Here is a 17,556-nt window from a genome sequence, read left to right as displayed (position 1 = left end):
GCTCTAGGGCACCTGCCCACAGAGGTCTCCAGTCCCATCTCTCCCCTCCCTTCCCATTCCCTCCCACAAAGCCTCCAGACTCAGGCTGATTCCTGCCCTGATCAGGGTTGGGCCCGGGACTGGGGGACTGACTCCTGCGGGCTTGACTTCCCAGGCACCCAGCCTGGTTCAGCCAGTGGGAGGCAGGGAAGAAGGGAAAACCCAGGGTCTTTCTCCACGGCACGTGCTCCATGGCCCCCACTGGACCCGCCCCTGCTGAGCAAGCCAGCTCACCCCACTCCTCCGTCCCCAATCCTGGAAGGTAGTCGTGACCTTGCTCTAAGCCCTGTTGTCTTCTCAGCACTCCCCTCACCCGCGCAACCAGTTCCCTTCGCTCCAGATACTTGAGATTCCTGTTTCCTGGTTTGACCCGGACTGAACTGACACCCGCAGCAGCCGTCCGACTTTCCAGCCAGAGGAGGAAACCAGCGCCTGTGTAGGGCCGAGCCTTGGGAGCAGCAGAGGATGGACCCCAAACCTGGGTGGACCTCCCCCACGCTCCCCCCTCGCAGACTTGAAGCCAAGTCCTGAGAGATGGTAGAATTCCTAACTGTTTGTCTTAGGCAGGGTTTCCTGCTGCTGCTTCTGAAAGCATTCGTGGTACTCGGTGCCAGGAACCTGCAGCTGCCCCCCGTATCTCTTCTCCCTTTCTTCCCCGGTAAGAGGCATTTCCCCTGTGCCAGGACGTTTCCCAGTCCCCCAGGCAGCTAGCGGGGGACCACGGGCTGGTTTCCGAGCACGGTCAGAGGAGACGGACACAAATTCCCGCTTGGGTGCTGGAGTAACGTGTCAGCTTGCCCCTTCCTTTCTCTCCGTCTGGAATGTGGTGTGGTGCAGAGGCCATTGCAGGCTGTGTTAGTCTCCTGGGGCCACAAACTGGGTCATTTAAACACCAGAAATGTATTCTCTCAAGGGTCTAGAGGCTAGAAGTCTAAAATCAAGGGGTCAGGAAGGTAAGTTCCTTCTGAGGGTTTTTCCAGGTCGTGAAAACCTGGCTTGTAGGGGGCTGTTTTTCTTCTGTGTGGGTCTCTCTGTGTCCAAATTTCAGCTCTTTATAAAGATCCAAGTCATATTAGATTAGGGCCCACCCAAATGACCTCATCTTAACTAATTACATCTGCAATGACCCTAATGCCCAAATATGGTTACTTTCTGAGTTACCAGGGAATTCGGGGGGGGGGTGGATACACAACAGAACCCATGCCTTGAAGATGAGGCGCATTCCTAGCGATGGACTGAGAAACAGAAAGAGCGAATGGCTTCCCAGAGCAACACCGCAACGCCAGCCTGGGGCTCTGAAGCCGCATGCACACGTGCTCAGTTGCAAAGTCGTATCCGATTCTTTGCGGCACCATGGGCTGTAGCCCGCCAGGCCCCTCTGTCCCTGGTGTTTCCCAGGTGAGAATATTGGAGTGTGTTGCCATTTCCTCCTCCACAGGGTCCTCTTGACCCAGGGATCGAATTCACATCTTCTGCTTTGGCCGGCTGGTTCTTTACCACAGAGTCACCTGGGAAGCCCAGACTTTGAGGTTAGAGGAAAATATGTTTCCCTCTTATTCATGCACCATTATTTGGGTTCTCTGCTATATTCAAACAAAAGTGTATCCCAGGTCAGTGTCCAGGAAGGGAACAGGCGTCAAGCCCAGGAGGTAACTGAGGGATATTAAAAAAAAAGTGCAGGTGGGGTTGGAGAAACTAACAAGGCATGGTGGGGGCATTTCAAGGCATGCATCAGGGGAGCCGAGACCACCCCCAGGCCTGGAGGGGCAGAGGGAGAAGGCAGTCAGTGGAGCCCTGAGGAAGGAGCTGTGGGGAAAGGAGACGGCCCCCGACAGGCGCCACGGCCTCTGATGGAGGGATGCAGGCCCTGGAACAGACGCCCCAACCGCTCCATCTTCCCGTCCCCCAGGTTCCTGCTGGGACCCTCCACTGACTGAACCAAACCCAGAGGACCAGGGAGCCCACGGATGCTTCCAGCAGGCTGGCCCGCGGCGCAGGATGCAGCCGGGCGAGGAGCAGAGATGGTCCAGAAGAACGGCTGACACCCGGTTCTTGCTGCCGCACCCCGCCTGCTGGCTGCGGGCTCAGGCGGCTGTGTCTCCTTGGCAGGAGCATCCCTGGTGACAGGTCAGTGCCTTGAATCTAGTGGGTGTTTGACAAATATTTGTGGATGTGTACGTGCCAGGAGGGCAGTGGAATGAGAGTGGGGAGGGAGGGGACTGCCTACCTCCAGCCCCTGGGTCAGCACCATCCCCCAGAGCGGGTGGTGAGGGGTTGGCCCCAGGAAGACAGGCCCCGGGCCCGCACCCTTCCTCAGTGCCACTGTCCAGCAACCTCCCCGGGTCCCAGCTGAGACAGCGACTTCCTCGGAGTAAGAGCCATCTGCGTGGCAGCCCAGCCCTGGGTCCCCTCAGCGGCTTTTTGGTGCCGTTGCAGGGCCAATGGGGCCCCTGCCTGATCTCAGAGGCTGAGCCATCCCACCCGAGAGGGATGCTGGGCAACGAGGCGTCAGAGTCTGGGATTAAGATCACCTGTGTCTGACTCCCCATGAACATTGGCACCTTCCAGATTCCAAGAAGTCCTACAGGAGAGATCCCTGTGGACTTTGTTTAACCTCCCATTTCCCAGTCCCACTGACCCTCTGATTCTTTACTGGGTGCCCACAGGGTTCTGGGTGGGAGCTGAGCTCCCAGCAGAGAACACAGCAGGGGCTCCATTCTCTCTCATGGCTTGTTTGCCGCAGGACATGGATGAGCATCCTCCAAACACTGCCCTCAGAACCACCATTCATGGGACCACGCTCAGAGGGGCCGGCCTCCAGCGGCGCCCCTCCTGAGAGTCAGGGGAGGAAGAGTCAGCAGGCGTTGAAGCATCTTCAGCTTCATTCATTCTTTCGTTCCCTCTTTTAACGTATTGTGCATTTCCTTGAGTACACGTGCCAGGCTCCTCCTGGCACTGGGAATTCAAAGATAAATCAGAAAGTTGTGCCCTCCTGAAGTTTCCCACCTGGTAGGAAACTAGAAATAATGAAAACACCTCCCCCTGCTGCTAAGAAAAGGCCCCCCAACTCCCTCGTACCCTCTCCAGACACACCTCCGAATTCTCTGTTCGCTCTGCGCCTCCTGTTCAGGACGCCGCTTGCTCGGCTTTAGGCTGAGCCCTGCTGTGGACCTGGGCCCCTGCAGCCTCCCTGCCAGCTCCCTCTTCCCAGGGGAAAAGCTCCAGCTGCTCCCAGGCCGGAAAACTCCAGAGGATTAATCAGCAGCACCCTGGCAGCGTGTCTGCTAGGCCTTGAGGCTAAGGTGACCTGACAGGGTTAGTGATGGGGCGGTCCTGGAGGGTCCATCTCCCTTGGGACAGAGCAGAGGGCCAGGGTGGCCACACAGCCACCTGCAGAACCAGCAGAGAGGCTGGGACCCACTCAAGGCCACCCAGATAAAGGCTGGGGTGGCTTATCGTGTGACCCTGCGGGGAGCAGGCAGTGACCCTGCGGAGGGGTGCTGAGCCAGTCCTTGCTGTTCCCTGGGTCTTCCTTTTCCATCTGTCAGAAGAGACGGATTAGATCATCTTTGAGGCTGTGTCTGTTTCAGACCCTCTACGGTGGGATCCGGGAAGCTCTGACCTGCCCTTCTTCCTCCCTGGGCATGTCTTCAGTTTCTCCCCCTTTCTTCCTCTGCTCAGGGTCTGGGAAATGGCTGTGAGCTTCAAAGCTGAGCAAACAAGCATGCCCGGGCCCACAGGGAACAGGGGGAGGGAGGGCGCAGCTATTTTTATCGCGCTCTGAAGGATTTTCACAGCTGCTTCTGTTGTTGTCCACACACTCGCCACAGGCCCAGGCTGTTGGTGTCACAGACGTCACTGTAGGGGCTGCTTGGAGGGGCTGCACCCTTGAAAGAAACCCTGCCTGCTGATGCCTGGCATTCCATCACGAGGGATCCGTTTAAAGCAGCTAAACGTTGCCCTCCTCCCATGCTTCCGAAATGTAGCAGCCCCCAGAGAATGGCTCTCCATGATCCATGACACCAGCAGGAAGGAATCTGGCCGTCCTTGGAGTGCTGGGTGTGGAGGACAGGAGAGTGTTGCTCAGTCAAGTCTGCAGAGCTCCTTTGCCTTATTCTGCAAACGTGCATTGAGACCCTGCGAAATGTCGGCCCTGGGCTGGGAGGCTGTTTCCAGCAGCCAACGCGGATGTGCCAAGTCTTTTCTACAATTAGAATAATGTGAACTGAGTTCACAGATTTAGTGCCAGCCTCTCTGCTTCACAGGCTTCCCTGGCGGCTCAGATGGTAAAGAATCTGCCTGCAGGCCAGGAGACCCAGGCTCCATCCCTGGGTCGGGAAGATCCCCTGGAGAAGGGAATGGCTACCCACTCCAGTATTCTTGCCTGGAGAATCCCATGGACGGAGCAGCCTGGCGGGCTACAGTCCACGGGGTCAGACATAAAGGGTCAGACACGACCGAGCAGCTAACGCTTTCACTTTCTGTGCTTCACACTTCACTGAAATGGTCTCAGATATCGTTCTGTCTCCAAGATACCTCCTGATCCCACCCAAATCTCTCCATCTCCGTCTCTACCACCCAACCCCACCTCCCATACCCCAACTTCGCCCAAGAAACTGAAATAGCTCCAGCTGGTTCCCTTCACTCTCACCCCACAAGCCTTCATACAGCACCCAGGAAAGAGATTTTTTGAAAGTGTAAGTGAGATCCCAGGTCCTTCTCCTACTTAATCACCACTCCTGCCCCTGAGGCTTTCTCCCTATGCTTGGAATTAAAGACCCAACTCATTATCAGCCTGACCTGCAACCTCACGGGGTCTGGCCTTCAACCACCTCTTTTTCTCTCTTTCTCTTTTTCTCTCTCTCTAAATCTGGGTTTCTGGAAACAGAATTAGGTTAATCAAATAGCGTTAGTCCACTCATGGGCCACTTTTATTTATTAGACACATAGTTGTTTTAAATAAGATAGTTGCCGCTTACAAAACCACATCTAACGCAACGACGCATGTGACTCACAGAAGCATTATGCTAACCAAAAGATGCCCAGACACATAAGATAAATACTATATGCTTCCATTTATATGTAAAGGTTCTAGAAAAGGCCAGACTAAAGAGACAGAAAGCAGATCCCAGGTTGCCAGGGGGGCCAGGTGTGGAGGTGGGAGGGTAGGGGCAGGGGACAGAAAGTGACTAGGCGGGAGGAAAATTTCTTTTTGTGTGTGTGTGTATTTATTTTTTTGCCTAGGGCTTCCGTGGTGGCTTAGACAGTTAAGAGGCTGCCTGCAGTGCAGGAGACCCGGGTTTGATCACTGGGTCACTCCAGTATCCTTGCCTGGAAAATTCCATGGACAGTGGAGTCTGGCGGGCTACAGTCCATGGGGTCATAAACAGTCAGACACAACAGAGTGCTTCAGTTTCTTTCTTTCTCAGTGGCAGAACACACCATCTTCAACGTGTCATGCAAGATCCTTCGTTGGGTGTGTGGGCTCTCTAGCTGGGTAATGAAAATGTTCCATGTCATGATGGTGGCGGTGGTTACCTGCCTGTGTGTGTGTGTGTCAAAAATTAAATTTTACAATTAAAACCGGTGAATTTTATTATATGTAAATTAATCTTCAACAAAAATCTAAAACTAAAACAAAAACTACCAAAACAAAGCTGCTGCTGCTGCTGCTGCTAAGCCTGGAAGCTCTCAAAACATCTGACCTATCCTCTTCGCCTTCACCCCAGACTTGAAATGAACATAATTCCTAACCCTAGGTTCATTGCGCCTTTGCTTGCCTTTTTATGCAATTTTATTCACTGATCTATATTTTTTAAAAGGTATATGTTTAAATTTCAGTAGTTTTTAATTCTCCAAAAAGAGTATTAAACAATATTTCATCTTCTGGGGCCTTCTTTTCCTTCTTGCTTTATATTCCTAGAGGTTATCTACAGTGTGGCATGTCATGCTGATTCGTTCTTTTTGACTGCTGCTTAATATTCCATTGTATACACAGACTACACATATTCATCCACTTGCCTTCATGGGCATTTCTGTTGTTCCTAGGCTTTCATTATTGAGGAAAGTGGACAGGGATGCCAGGGACATTCTTGGGGCATGCCTCCTGGGGCACATGTTTTGAGAGGCTAGAGGAGTGGAATTGCTGGATCAGGTGTGAAATCAGCTTTAGGCTTTGATGCTTCAGCCTCACTGACCTCCTGTTCTTGGACAAGCCTCCAGACCTCTGCACTTGTCCTTCCCCCCTTGGGGAGCTTTTCCTTCAGGGCTACCCATGGCTGGCTTACTCACCCTTTAGGACTTAAATCAAACACTATCTCTTCAGCCCAAATGTCACTCTCTCTGGCCCCCCACCTAAATGAGTCACTCCCATCCCCACCTCAGTCCCCTACATCTTATTCTTTTCATAGCATCTTCCAGCACAAACAGAAATAGCCTTTCTTTATTTTTGTTGATTTGTCATTGTCTTCCCTAGTAAGCAGACTTGCCTGGAGAATTCCATGGACAGAGGAGCCTGGCAGGCTACGTGTCGCAGAGTCGGACACGACTGAGCAACTGACATCCTCCAAATCCCCTAGTAGACTAAAGCAGCCCCAAGAAAGCTGGGACCATTCTTGTTCAAGGCTGCATCCCCAAGAACATCCTGATATGGAAAGAATGCTCAACAAAAACGTATTTTTAATTGAGGTGGAGAGTAATATTAATCCCATATTAGAGATGAGAAACCTGAAGCTCAGAGAGGGTAAGCCATGTGCCCAAGGACGCAGAGCTTGGGAGTGGCAAAGCCAGGATTTGAACACAGGTGTGAGCTGTCCCAGAGCCCCTGTTTGCTCCTGGAAGAGGCTGTCTTACTCTGACGTGAACTTTCCTTCCCCCTCCCCTGTTATCGGCTTGCCATTCCGGGCCACCTGTGCAGCCTCACTTTGGAGAGCACACTCGGGACCCTGTTGTTGGCGGTCACCGCCCCATCTGCGGTGGGTGGGGATGCGGCCTTGGACTATGGGAGACCTGGTGTTCCACCACCTGTTCCGGGAATGGGGCCCAGGAGGGTCCCCCCGCCCATCTTCTGCCCTATATTAAAGCCTTGGGCTATGAATCCCTTTCTTATCGTCTCAAAGCTCATGATGATACAGCTGCTGAGTTTTCTCCTATTTGTAGCCCTTGGTAAGACTCCAGCCTGTGCTGCCCTGGGCCAGGATCCCTTGAAATCTACCACCCACCCTGAGTCTCTCGAACGCAATGCCTGGTTTCATAGGAGAGGGCTCAGCTTGGAGCTGAGGATGGCGGTGGAGGTTTTCAGCTCGGTGCTGGAGCAAGAGAATCGAGGGGAAGCTGTGGGTGATGGACCAGCTCAGGAGGAGGACTGGGAGACCCAAACCCCTGGGTGGGAGTCCTTGACAGAAACGGTGGTAAACAAAGTCTAATGTTAGAGTCTGGGCTCTGTGGTTAGACTGCTTGGGTTTGGAATTTCTGTTCCTCTGCTTAACCCTCCAACTCTCCCCTCACACTCCCCTTACTGCATTCCATATCCTGTGATCTAGCCTTTTCCTGGTGCCTCTGCCGTATTACAGTGCAGCTCAGGGCCGCCCTCTCCAAGCAGCCTCCCTTGACTAGCAGTAATGGATGGTAACAGGTCATGCTTACTGAATGCCTGCTATATTCCAGGCAGAAGGCTTGGGGTTTTTTCTTGTATTATCGTCTGTAATCCTCACAGCAGTCCCATGAGGTCTATACTATTATTATTCCCATTTTGCAGATAGAGAAACTGACCCTCAGAGAAGTAAAGTGGCCCATCCTAGAACCAGGGGCAGAGCTGCACTTTGAATCCAGACAGCCTCACTCCAAAGCAGCCCCTCTTCATGGCGATAGCTATCGCTCCTCAAGCCCCCTCTGGGTACCAGGCGCTGTTCTAAGTGCATCAGGTTTACTCCTGCCCTGAAAGGAAGCCGCGTGTTCATCTCCATCCCGGACTCCCAGGACTCCAGAAATCCCTGCTCTTGCCCAAATGCTCACTGTTGATACGCGGCTACTGGGGTCAGAGACGGGAAGGAGTTGTGTGGGACATCACAGCCTGTCTGGGGCCCAGACCTCCTCTTTGCTTTGGGGAACCTTGGGACTGATTGACCCTTCTCCTGTCTCCTCTAGCCTCGGGCTTCAGCCAGCCTTTCTCCCACCCCTCCTCCAGAGTTGTCAATGGTGAGGACGCGGTCCCCTACAGCTGGCCCTGGCAGGTAAGAGCAACACCAGCTGCGCTATTTCCCACCGTGGGCTCTCTGCCCCATGCTCTGATCGCAGGGCACCCAGTCTGGACCCCACTGCATTGCTTCCGGTATCCACTTCAGTTTCCCAAATGCCAGGGAACCCTTGGATAATTGCCTTCATACAGAAGCTTTGCCCATTTAACCTGTAATTCTCACTGGGCTGTTTGTACGTTAACAGTAGACTCTGGGGGAAGAGAAATGTTTAACCCAAGGGTCAGTGCGTTAATGGTGGAAGTTCAGCGCTATGTTTACGGAGGGATGTGAGGTCTTATTTCCCAGGCCAGGGTCCGAAGCCTCATTCCCTGCATTGGAGGCACAGAGTCTTAACCCCTGGACTGCCAAGGAAGCCCTGCCACTATTTTCTTTACACTGATTCACTGTTAAAAACTGAAATGCCTACATCAGCCTCATTTTAGCAATACTGGTCAAGAAATCGTGGATTTGATGAGCTAATTATACATTTCTTCCCCCGATAAACATTATGCTGTTGCTAAGTCGCTTCAGTCGTGTCTGACTCTGTGCAACCCCGTAGACGGCAGCACACCAGGCTCCCCCGTCCCCGGGATTCTCCAGGCAAGAACACTGGAGTGGGTTGCCATTTCCTTCTCCAGTGCATGAAAGTGAAAAGTGAAAGTAAAGGCGCTCAGTCGTGCCCGACTCTTAGCGACCCCATGGACTGCAGCCCACCAGGCTCCTCCATCCATAGGATTTTCCAGGCAGGAGTACTGGAGTGGGGTGCCATTGCCTTCTCTGGATACACATTATACAATAGGGCTATAAAGTCTGAGAGCAATAAAGGGATGAAGGGCATTTGTGGAGGTCAGAGGAGGGAGGCAGAGAGGACTAGGCTCACAGCAGTAACACAGTGGCCACTTGTCACGCGTGGCTATTTAAATTTATGTATTTATTTTAATTTTTATTGGAGTGTAGTTGATTTACAAAGTGGTGTTAGTTTCAGGTATACAGAGAGTGAATCAGTTATACAGAAACATGTCCACTCTTTTTTATAGACTCTTTTCCTGTATAGGCCTAAACTTAAATTCATTAAAATTAAGTCATATTAGAAATTCAGTCGCTCAGTGCTGACCACATTTTATGGATTGATTGATTTGGCTGGGTCTTTGTTGCTGCACGCAGGCTTTCTCGAGTTGCGGCTAGTAAGGGCTACTCTTCACTGCTATGCATGGGCTTCTTATCGTGGTGGCATCTTCCGTTGCAGAGCACAAGGTCTAGGGTGCCCGGGTTTGTTGCAGCACGTAGGTTCAGTAGTTGTGACTCAAGAGCTCCAGAGCGCAGGCTTAGTAATTGTGTGGCTTTAGTTGCTCCAAGGCATGTGGAATCTTCCTGGACCAGGGATCAAACCTGTGTCCCCTGCATCGGCAGGCGGATTCTTATTCACTGCACCACCAGGGAAGTCCACTAGCCACAGTTTAAATTCTCAATAACCACACGTGGCCAGTGGCTACCAGGCTGAATCCTACCAAACATTTCCATCATCGCAGAAAGTTCTGTGGGGTGTCATTGGCCTGTATCAGGTGTCCTCTGGCTTGTTCTGCAAAGGCGGAGAGAGGAAACGTTTTAGCCTCTGTCGGCCCTGTGGTTTCCATTGCAGTGACTTAATTCCACCGTTGTAGCTTGAAAGCAGCTGTGGAAGGTACAGTTGTGTGTGGGATGGGCATCCCCTTTCCAGAGGATGCCATTCTCTGTGACTACTGCCCTCTAGAGTTGTGCAGGGCACAACCTATACAGCCATGGGTAGCAACCCCCCTTGTGGGGCCCAGACCACTCAGAAGCCCCCCTCCCTTGCCGCCAGGTCTCCCTGCAGTATGAAAAGGACGGAGCATTTTATCACACCTGCGGCGGCAGCCTCATTGCCGCTGACTGGGTCGTAACTGCGGGCCACTGCATCTCGTGAGTTCTCTCGCTTGCCCCTGTCCCTGCGTGAGACCCAGGAGGGCTGGGGCCATGGAGGACAGTGGGAGGGGACGGAGGAGGCCGCTCAGGCCTGGGCTAATGTCACCTCCATCGGCAGGACCTCCCGGACCTATCAGGTGGTGCTGGGCGAGTATGACCGCTCTGAGCTGGAGGGCTCTGAACAGGTGATCCCCATCAACGCCGGGGACCTCTTCGTGCACCCTCTCTGGAACTCCAACTGCGTGGCCTGTGGGTGAGTGATCTCTCAAGCCGGGCACCCAGGGGCTCCTCTGCGGGCCCCTCTAGGACCGGACACTGATGCGGAGAAGACTCCCAGGGGCAATGGACCTGAAGGTCGGGGCCAGGAGAGCCTCTGGGGATCACCCACCCCAAACCTCTCTCCCTACAGAGGAGACAGCAGGGCCCAGGCAGGGGCAGGAACTCCCCCGAGGCCACTTGGCTCTGTGGCTTCAGAAGAGGAGTGACTTAGGAACCCCAAATCCAAAGGTTCCTCCATTCAATGGACACTCCTCCAGAGCCTCCTGGGTTCCCGGCACTGTGGCTCAAGGGAGAAGCACTGGGCTGAGAGTCAGGCTCCAGCACTGAGTCGCTGTGTGGCTTGGGCAAGTCATCGACTTTCTCTGGGCCTGAGTTTGACCACGTGTCAAGGGTGACCTTCATGAAGGTCAAGAAGGCCATCACTGGGTGAGGACACTGAGTAGGCTTCTTAAGCCTCTCAAGCATATGCAGAATTGTATGTCTGGGCGGCTTCGCTCAGCATTTTTCTGGGAGAGGACCAAAGTGGGGTGCAGAACCCCTGCGAGTGCAGGAGTGGGGGACCGTGATGATCAAGACCTGGGCCCATCTCCATGGGGCTCCTGGGGTGGGCGGAGAGAAAGTCAGACCCAGATGTGATGATCTGAGTGACAAGCAGGAAGATGAAGAGAGCGCTGGTTCTCCAAGCGTGGTCCCCAGGCCAGCAGCAGCACCTGGGAACTCACTAGGAAGGCCAATCCTCGGGGCCTCCCAAACCCACTGCATCCAAAACTCCAGAACGGGCTCCGGCATCCTTTTATTAAGAAGCCCTCCTCTGATTCTGACACGGATGAAGCGTACAAACCCCTGGTGTAAAAGCCGAGCACAGATACCGAGGCCAAGGGTCATTGTGGGCTGGAGGGGGCGGGGGGGGGGGGGGGGGGGTAGGGGGGGCTTCCAGAAGTTGCTCAGCAGTAAGAATGCATGGGATCCAGAGGGGAGCGTCGGGGGCATCCCGGAGGTGAAATATCCTGAGCAAAGCTGGGGCTGGAGCTTAGTCTGGCTGGAGGACCAGGCTCCTCCCCGTCACTCTTCCCTCCTCCCCAGGAACGACATCGCCCTCGTCAAGCTCTCGCGCAGCGCCCAGCTGGGAGACAAGGTCCAGCTCGCCAGCCTCCCTCCCGCCGGCGACATCCTGCCCAATGAAGCCCCCTGCTACATCAGCGGCTGGGGCCGTCTCTACAGTGCGTGCTGAGTCCTCCAACTGGCCGAAGGGACGGTGGGCAGGAAGACAGAGCCCGGGGCGAGGGCTGAGGGCAGCCTAGCACTTTCTTGCGTTCCTCCTCCAGCGGCCGCCTTCTCCCCTCACCCTCCCAAGCACCAGTGTGTGCAGCGGGGCAGTGTTTGGTCTCTCCTCTCTGCCCGTTGCCGGGATGTTCTGATAGACAGAGCAGGCAGGACCACACGACCTGGTGGGAGGAGACTTCACCTCACACTGGAGGAGCAGGCTTTCCTCGTAACCCCCACACCATCCTGGGGCTCCCAGCTCTGACTCAGACCCTGGCCCAGGCTCAGCACCCTCACAGCAACCCCCCACCCCGACCCCGCCCTCACTGCTCTCTGTCTGCACAGCTGGCGGGCCGCTCCCAGACAAGCTGCAGGAGGCGCTGCTGCCCGTGGTGGACTATGAGCACTGCTCCCAGTGGGACTGGTGGGGCTTCACTGTGAAGAAAACCATGGTGTGCGCCGGCGGGGATATCCGCTCCGGCTGCAACGTGAGTCAGCTCTCACCCCCGCCCGCGCCCGCGGCGGTGCAGGGCTGCAGCCCCTCTGCTGGGTGTGCAGGGCCTGGGGCCCCTCTGCCTGGGAGCCGGAGGAGGAATCTTGCCCATTCAGCCTCCAGGCCGGGCGGAATTTGGAGGAAGTCAGCGCAGCCCGGACACACAGCCCTGGTCTGCCACACTGACTTGATCCGGAGCAAATCACTGCGCCTTCCTGGTCCTCGGGAGTCCCCGTCAGTGCACCAGGGAACGGGGCTTCCCTGAGAGCTCAGCTGGTAAAGAATCCGCCTGCGAGGCAGGAGACCCCAGTTCGATTCCTGGGTCGGAAAGGTCTGCTGGAGAAGGGATAGGCTACCCACTCCAGTATTCTTGGGCTTCCCTTGTAGCTCAGCTGGTAAAAAATCTGCCTGCAATGCAGGAGACTTGGATTCAATCCCTGGGTTGGGAAGATTTCCCTGGAGAAGGGAAAGGCTCCCCACTCCAGTATTCTGGCCTGGAGAATTCCATGGACTGCACAGTCCATGGGGTTGCAAAGAGTTGGACACCACTGAGAGACTTTCACTTCACTTCACACCGAGGAAAAGAGGCATCGAGATCTCTAAAGTCACCTTCAGCTCTGGGGTCCTGAAGTCATAATTAAGCAATACTCTCATTGTACTATAAGTGAATATGAATAATAATAACTAACTGTGGGAATAACAATCAGAACTACTATTAGCTTGCTTCGTCTCTACCAGGCATTGTGCTAAGACTGTAGGCTTATCTCATTTAACTGTCACAATATCTTATAAGATAGGCATAATAGGTATCATTCCCCATCACAAAGGGCTTCCCAGGCGGTGCTAGCGGTAAAGAACCCACCTACCAATGCAGGAGACATAAAGAGAGGCACAAAGGAGGCATAAAGAGAGGTTGGATCCCTGGGTCAGGAAGTTCCCCTGGAGAAGGAAATGGCAACCCACTCCAGTACTCTTGCCTGGAGAATCCCTTGGACAGAGGAGCCTGGTGGGCTACAGTCCGCAGCATTACGAAGAGTCGGACACGACTGAAGCAACTTAGCGCGCACGCACGCACCCATCACAAAGGGGCAAACTGAGGCCCGGAGAAGTCAGGCCATATAAGGCTTTCTCGAGCCCCCCAAAGTCAGAACCAATCCTTGGAGCTCAGACAAGGCTCAGCCCCTACGGCTCTCTCACCGTACCAGGGTGACTCTGGAGGACCCCTCAACTGCCCAGCAGCAGACGGCTCCTGGCAGGTCCACGGCGTGACCAGCTTCGTTTCTGCCTTTGGCTGCAACACCATCAAGAAGCCCACAGTGTTCACGCGAGTCTCAGCCTTCATTGACTGGATTGATGAGGTGAGCGGGGCAGGGTGAGCGGAGAGGGCTGTGGGGGCTGGGTGAGAACAGCAGATCCTGATCCCAGATCGGCAGTTGGGGGTGGGGGTTGGGGACCTTCCAGAGGGGCTTGAAGATGTTTTCTGCAGCCTCAAGGGCTTCTGGGTAGAGTTCTGAACACTACTGAACTTCCTTATTTCAACAAGTGTTTAGGAAATGCCTCCTCTGGTCCAGGTCTTTTCTTGTCATGGAGGATAGAGTGATGTGCGGCTTGTGGGGAACAGATGACGAGATGAGCAAACTGATGAAATGGGATGGACACTGTGATAGGTGAAGCTCAGGCCCCAGTGACCGTGCCAGCTTCACCTGGGAATGAGTGATCAGGGAGGATTAATGTTGTTCATGACAAGAGCATTAGTCACCATCTATGGACTCTTAAACATATGCCAGGCACCGTGATGACACCTATGTGTTTAATTTAAAATCCACATGAAGTAAGTATTATGATCACTCCCATTATACAGATGAGAAAATTGAGGCTAGAGAGGTCAAGTCACTCTCCCAGGGTCACGCAGTTAATGAGTGACATGGCTGGGACTTGAACTCAGTTCCATATGGCATTAGAAGCTGTGCTCCTGACTAGACCATTCTGGTTTTACTCCCTCTTTTTTTTTTTTCAGACCATTGCAAGCAACTAAGAACCAAGGCCAAGGTGGCAGTGCCCATCCACACTCTTTATAAAAAATAAAAGATCTCTCAGAAAATTCCAGCTTGAGTCTTTCTTTCTTCTTTGACTCACCTCTCTTTCCAGCCCATTTCTAGAATTTTAGATGTTGTATGTAGAAATGAGACCCAACTCTCTCCTATTAGAATGAGAGAAAAAATGAGGCTCAGATAGAAGGAAGCTGTTGTCAAGTGACCGAGCACGCCAGTTTGCCTGGGAGTGAGGGGATAGGAAAGGACTTTTTGTTTAAAACCAGGTGAAGGACTTCCTTGGTGGTCCAGTGGTTGAGACTTTGTGCTTCCACAGCAGGGAGCACGGGTTCAATCCCTGGTCAGGGAACTAAGAGGCGTGACAGAAAAATAAACAAAAACAAACGGAGTGAGTTCTGGGAAGCTGGATGCCTTGCACAGCCACCTGCGCGATGATTGGCTTTTCAGCACAGGCCTAAAAGCGCGGTAGAGGCTGCAGATGCACCATCCTCAGCAGCCCCTTGGGAAGCTCATGGTGGAGGGGGCACGGGCTGGGTATTTTCTGCTCCCACTGATGGGCTGGGGAAGAAGGACTGCAGTCTTTCATTCATTCAACAAGCATTCATTCCTTCAACCTGCAGATGCCCACAGGGAGAAGACAACACGCTTCCTGCCTGAAATGGCTCAATATTTACAAAGAAATGAGCAGAGCATATCAGAGTCATTCAGTAAACATTTACCGGGCACCTTCTCTGTTGAAAGTTCAGGGCTGAGGGAACAGAGGTGAGCTGGGCAAGCTCAGGGAGAGCTCTGGCTGCAGTGGGGAGCGGACGCAAACACAGATGTACATGCGAGGTGGAAGGTCAGGGCCCAGAGAGCCACCGCTGACATCCAGAGGACGCAAAAACAACCTAACTCTTTCACTCCTATTTCTCCTGAATACCTTGAAACACGGTTCCCACAAGGACACACAAATATAACCCTCAATATTAACATTGCTCCATTGCCCCTTCACTTAAAAAATTACACTTCTAAAAGATAAAAAAATCAAACAAACAAAAAAAAGTACACGTCTAGTGTTTAAAAATTAAAAGACACAACATGACGAAGGTCAAGTCGCTCAGTCACGTCCGAGTTTTTGCGACTCCATGAACTGTAGCCTGCCAGGCTCCTCAGTCCATGGAATTTTCCAGGCAAGAGTACTGGAGTGGGTTGCCATCGCTTTCTCCAGGGGAATCTTCCCGACAAATAATATATAAAGCACCCACATAGCTTCTCTCCACAATAAACAAATTTCACATTTTTGCTTCACATTTTCTAAGATAATAACTGTAGTTCAGGTGGAGGCCCTTTTGTACTCTATCCAAGGGTCTTCATCTTCACACTTGCGGGGTTGTCCACCCAGTATTACTGGTTTTCCCTTGGGGCTAGCAGAGCTTTGTGGCGCAGAGCCTCTCCGCTGCCCCCTGATGGACATGTAGTAAGTGTTAGTTGCTCAGTCATGTCCAACTCTGCGACCCCAGGCACTGTGTGTCGCCTGCCAGGCTCCTCTCTCCATGGCATTCTCCAGGCAAGAATACTGGAGTGGGATCTTCTTTCCTTCTTTCCTTCTCCAAGGGATCTTCCAGACCCAGGGATCGAACCCAGGCCTTCTGCATTGCAGGCAGATTCTTTACCATCTGAACCACCAGGGGAGTCCAATGCAAGAAATTTACTCTTGGTACGTCCCTGGTAGACCAGTGGTCAAGTCTCCCAGTTTCTACTGCAGGGGGCATGGGGTGTAATCCCTGGTGGGGGAACTAAGATCCTACATGCCAAGCTGTGCGGCCCCTCAAAAAACAAAGAAAGAAAGAAAGAAAAAAGAAATATACTCTTGTTGTAAGTATATATTATAAGCTGCTTGAGATTTTGGGTGTTTGTTACAGTGACATGGATCTAACCTATCCCCTCTCCTGACTGATAAATGGAGCTTGGTCCTTATCCTTCCACTCCTTGTTGTTATATTTAGATATAACTATCCATAAACCATATATTACTTTTTTTTTTAGTTTAAAAAAAATACATGCATGGCATCTTGCCATATTGATTTTCCATAACTTGCTTCCTTCACTAAATATTTCCACCCAGTGGTTTTGAGGTCTACTCTGTGCTAGTTCCTCTCTCTCCAGTTCATTGTTGTAGAGCATGCTATTGCCCAACAACAGCAGATATTTATCCTTCCCCTCTCCCGATGGACGTTTAGAATGGGGCCAGTTTCTCCTGATTTCAAACAGTGCTTCAGGGGACATCCTTGGATATATCTCCAGGCACGGACGAGAGGGGTCTTAGGGCATATTCCAAGAAATGGGATGGCGAAGCGGGAGAGTGTGCTCGTTTTCAGCTTTTCAGCTCAGTTCAGCGCAGTCGCTCAGTTGCATCCGACTCTTTGCTCCCCCCATGGACTGCAGCACGCCAGGCTTCCCTGTCCGTCAAATTGTTCTCCAAAGTGATTGCATCAACAGTAACTCTTAACATTCTCGTTTTTCTTTGCCCATCCACTGGCTCCACATATTATAACTGCCCCACATTTTTCTCCTAAAACCACCCCTGGAATCTCAACCATTCCCCCTGAAACCCTCTCCTCCAGTCGCTATCCCCACTCCATCTCCCACAAAAGCTCAGGAACTGGTCTGGCGAGGCCAGAGTGAGGGCAAGGAAGGGACTGAGTCCCTCCTTGGACTCAAAGACGTCTACAATCCAGGGGAGTGGGGAGGATGGGAGACAATGCCGGAGATATATGCAACTGTCAAATGTTCCCAGGCCACCGTCGTATCTACTTCTTCCCGGCGGGTCAGGGCAGGCCCTCAGACAATTTTCCAAAAATAGTTTTAGGACAAAAAGCAGTCAAACATGTAAAATTCCATCCTGTGGCTGGGCAATGGGCCCTCAAGGGCCCTCCACCCAGCTTCAGGAGGAGGCTGAGGGCTATGACAACCTTCTCAGGTATGTGACCGACAGGGAGTTAGGACATCCTGCTAACTATACCTTTCCACTGTACCGAACTAAAATGTTTTTGTTAATTTGAAAAGAAAAAAAAAAACCAGCTTAAAAAATTCACTTTTTAAATCTTAAGAGTCAACAATTCCATTATCTTTTCCTTTTTCAGAATATTCATACTGGCTCAGGTTTAGAAACTTCCACTTTGGAAAAGATTTGTAAAAACCACCTATATTCCCATCTCTCTTTCACAACTGCTTCCATCATTTTGATATGCTTTCCTCCACTTTTTTCCCCCCCT

The 17,556-nt window shown here is 52.6% G+C and overlaps 1 protein-coding gene across 1 annotated transcript; it reads left to right on the top strand.

Annotated features, from left to right (window-relative positions):
• Positions 1–411: 411 nt before the first annotated feature.
• CELA3B (chymotrypsin like elastase 3B) lies at positions 412–14,350 on the top strand. Its single transcript, XM_027963996.3, has 10 exons — positions 412–697; positions 1,949–2,166; positions 2,783–7,203; positions 8,185–8,270; positions 10,114–10,211; positions 10,333–10,467; positions 11,577–11,713; positions 12,102–12,244; positions 13,455–13,607; positions 14,267–14,350. The coding sequence occupies exons 3-10, from the start codon at positions 7,074–7,076 to the stop codon at positions 14,282–14,284; spliced, it is 900 nt and encodes a 299-aa protein (XP_027819797.2). The 5' UTR covers positions 412–697; positions 1,949–2,166; positions 2,783–7,073; the 3' UTR covers positions 14,285–14,350.
• The last annotated feature ends 3,206 nt before the right edge of the window (positions 14,351–17,556 follow it).

The sequence above is a fragment of the Ovis aries genome, chromosome 2, assembly GCF_016772045.2.
Source record: "Ovis aries strain OAR_USU_Benz2616 breed Rambouillet chromosome 2, ARS-UI_Ramb_v3.0, whole genome shotgun sequence".
Taxonomy (NCBI): domain Eukaryota; kingdom Metazoa; phylum Chordata; class Mammalia; order Artiodactyla; family Bovidae; genus Ovis; species Ovis aries.
The sequence above is the reverse complement of the archived record's forward strand: the minus strand, read 5'-3'. Positions and strand labels throughout refer to the sequence as shown.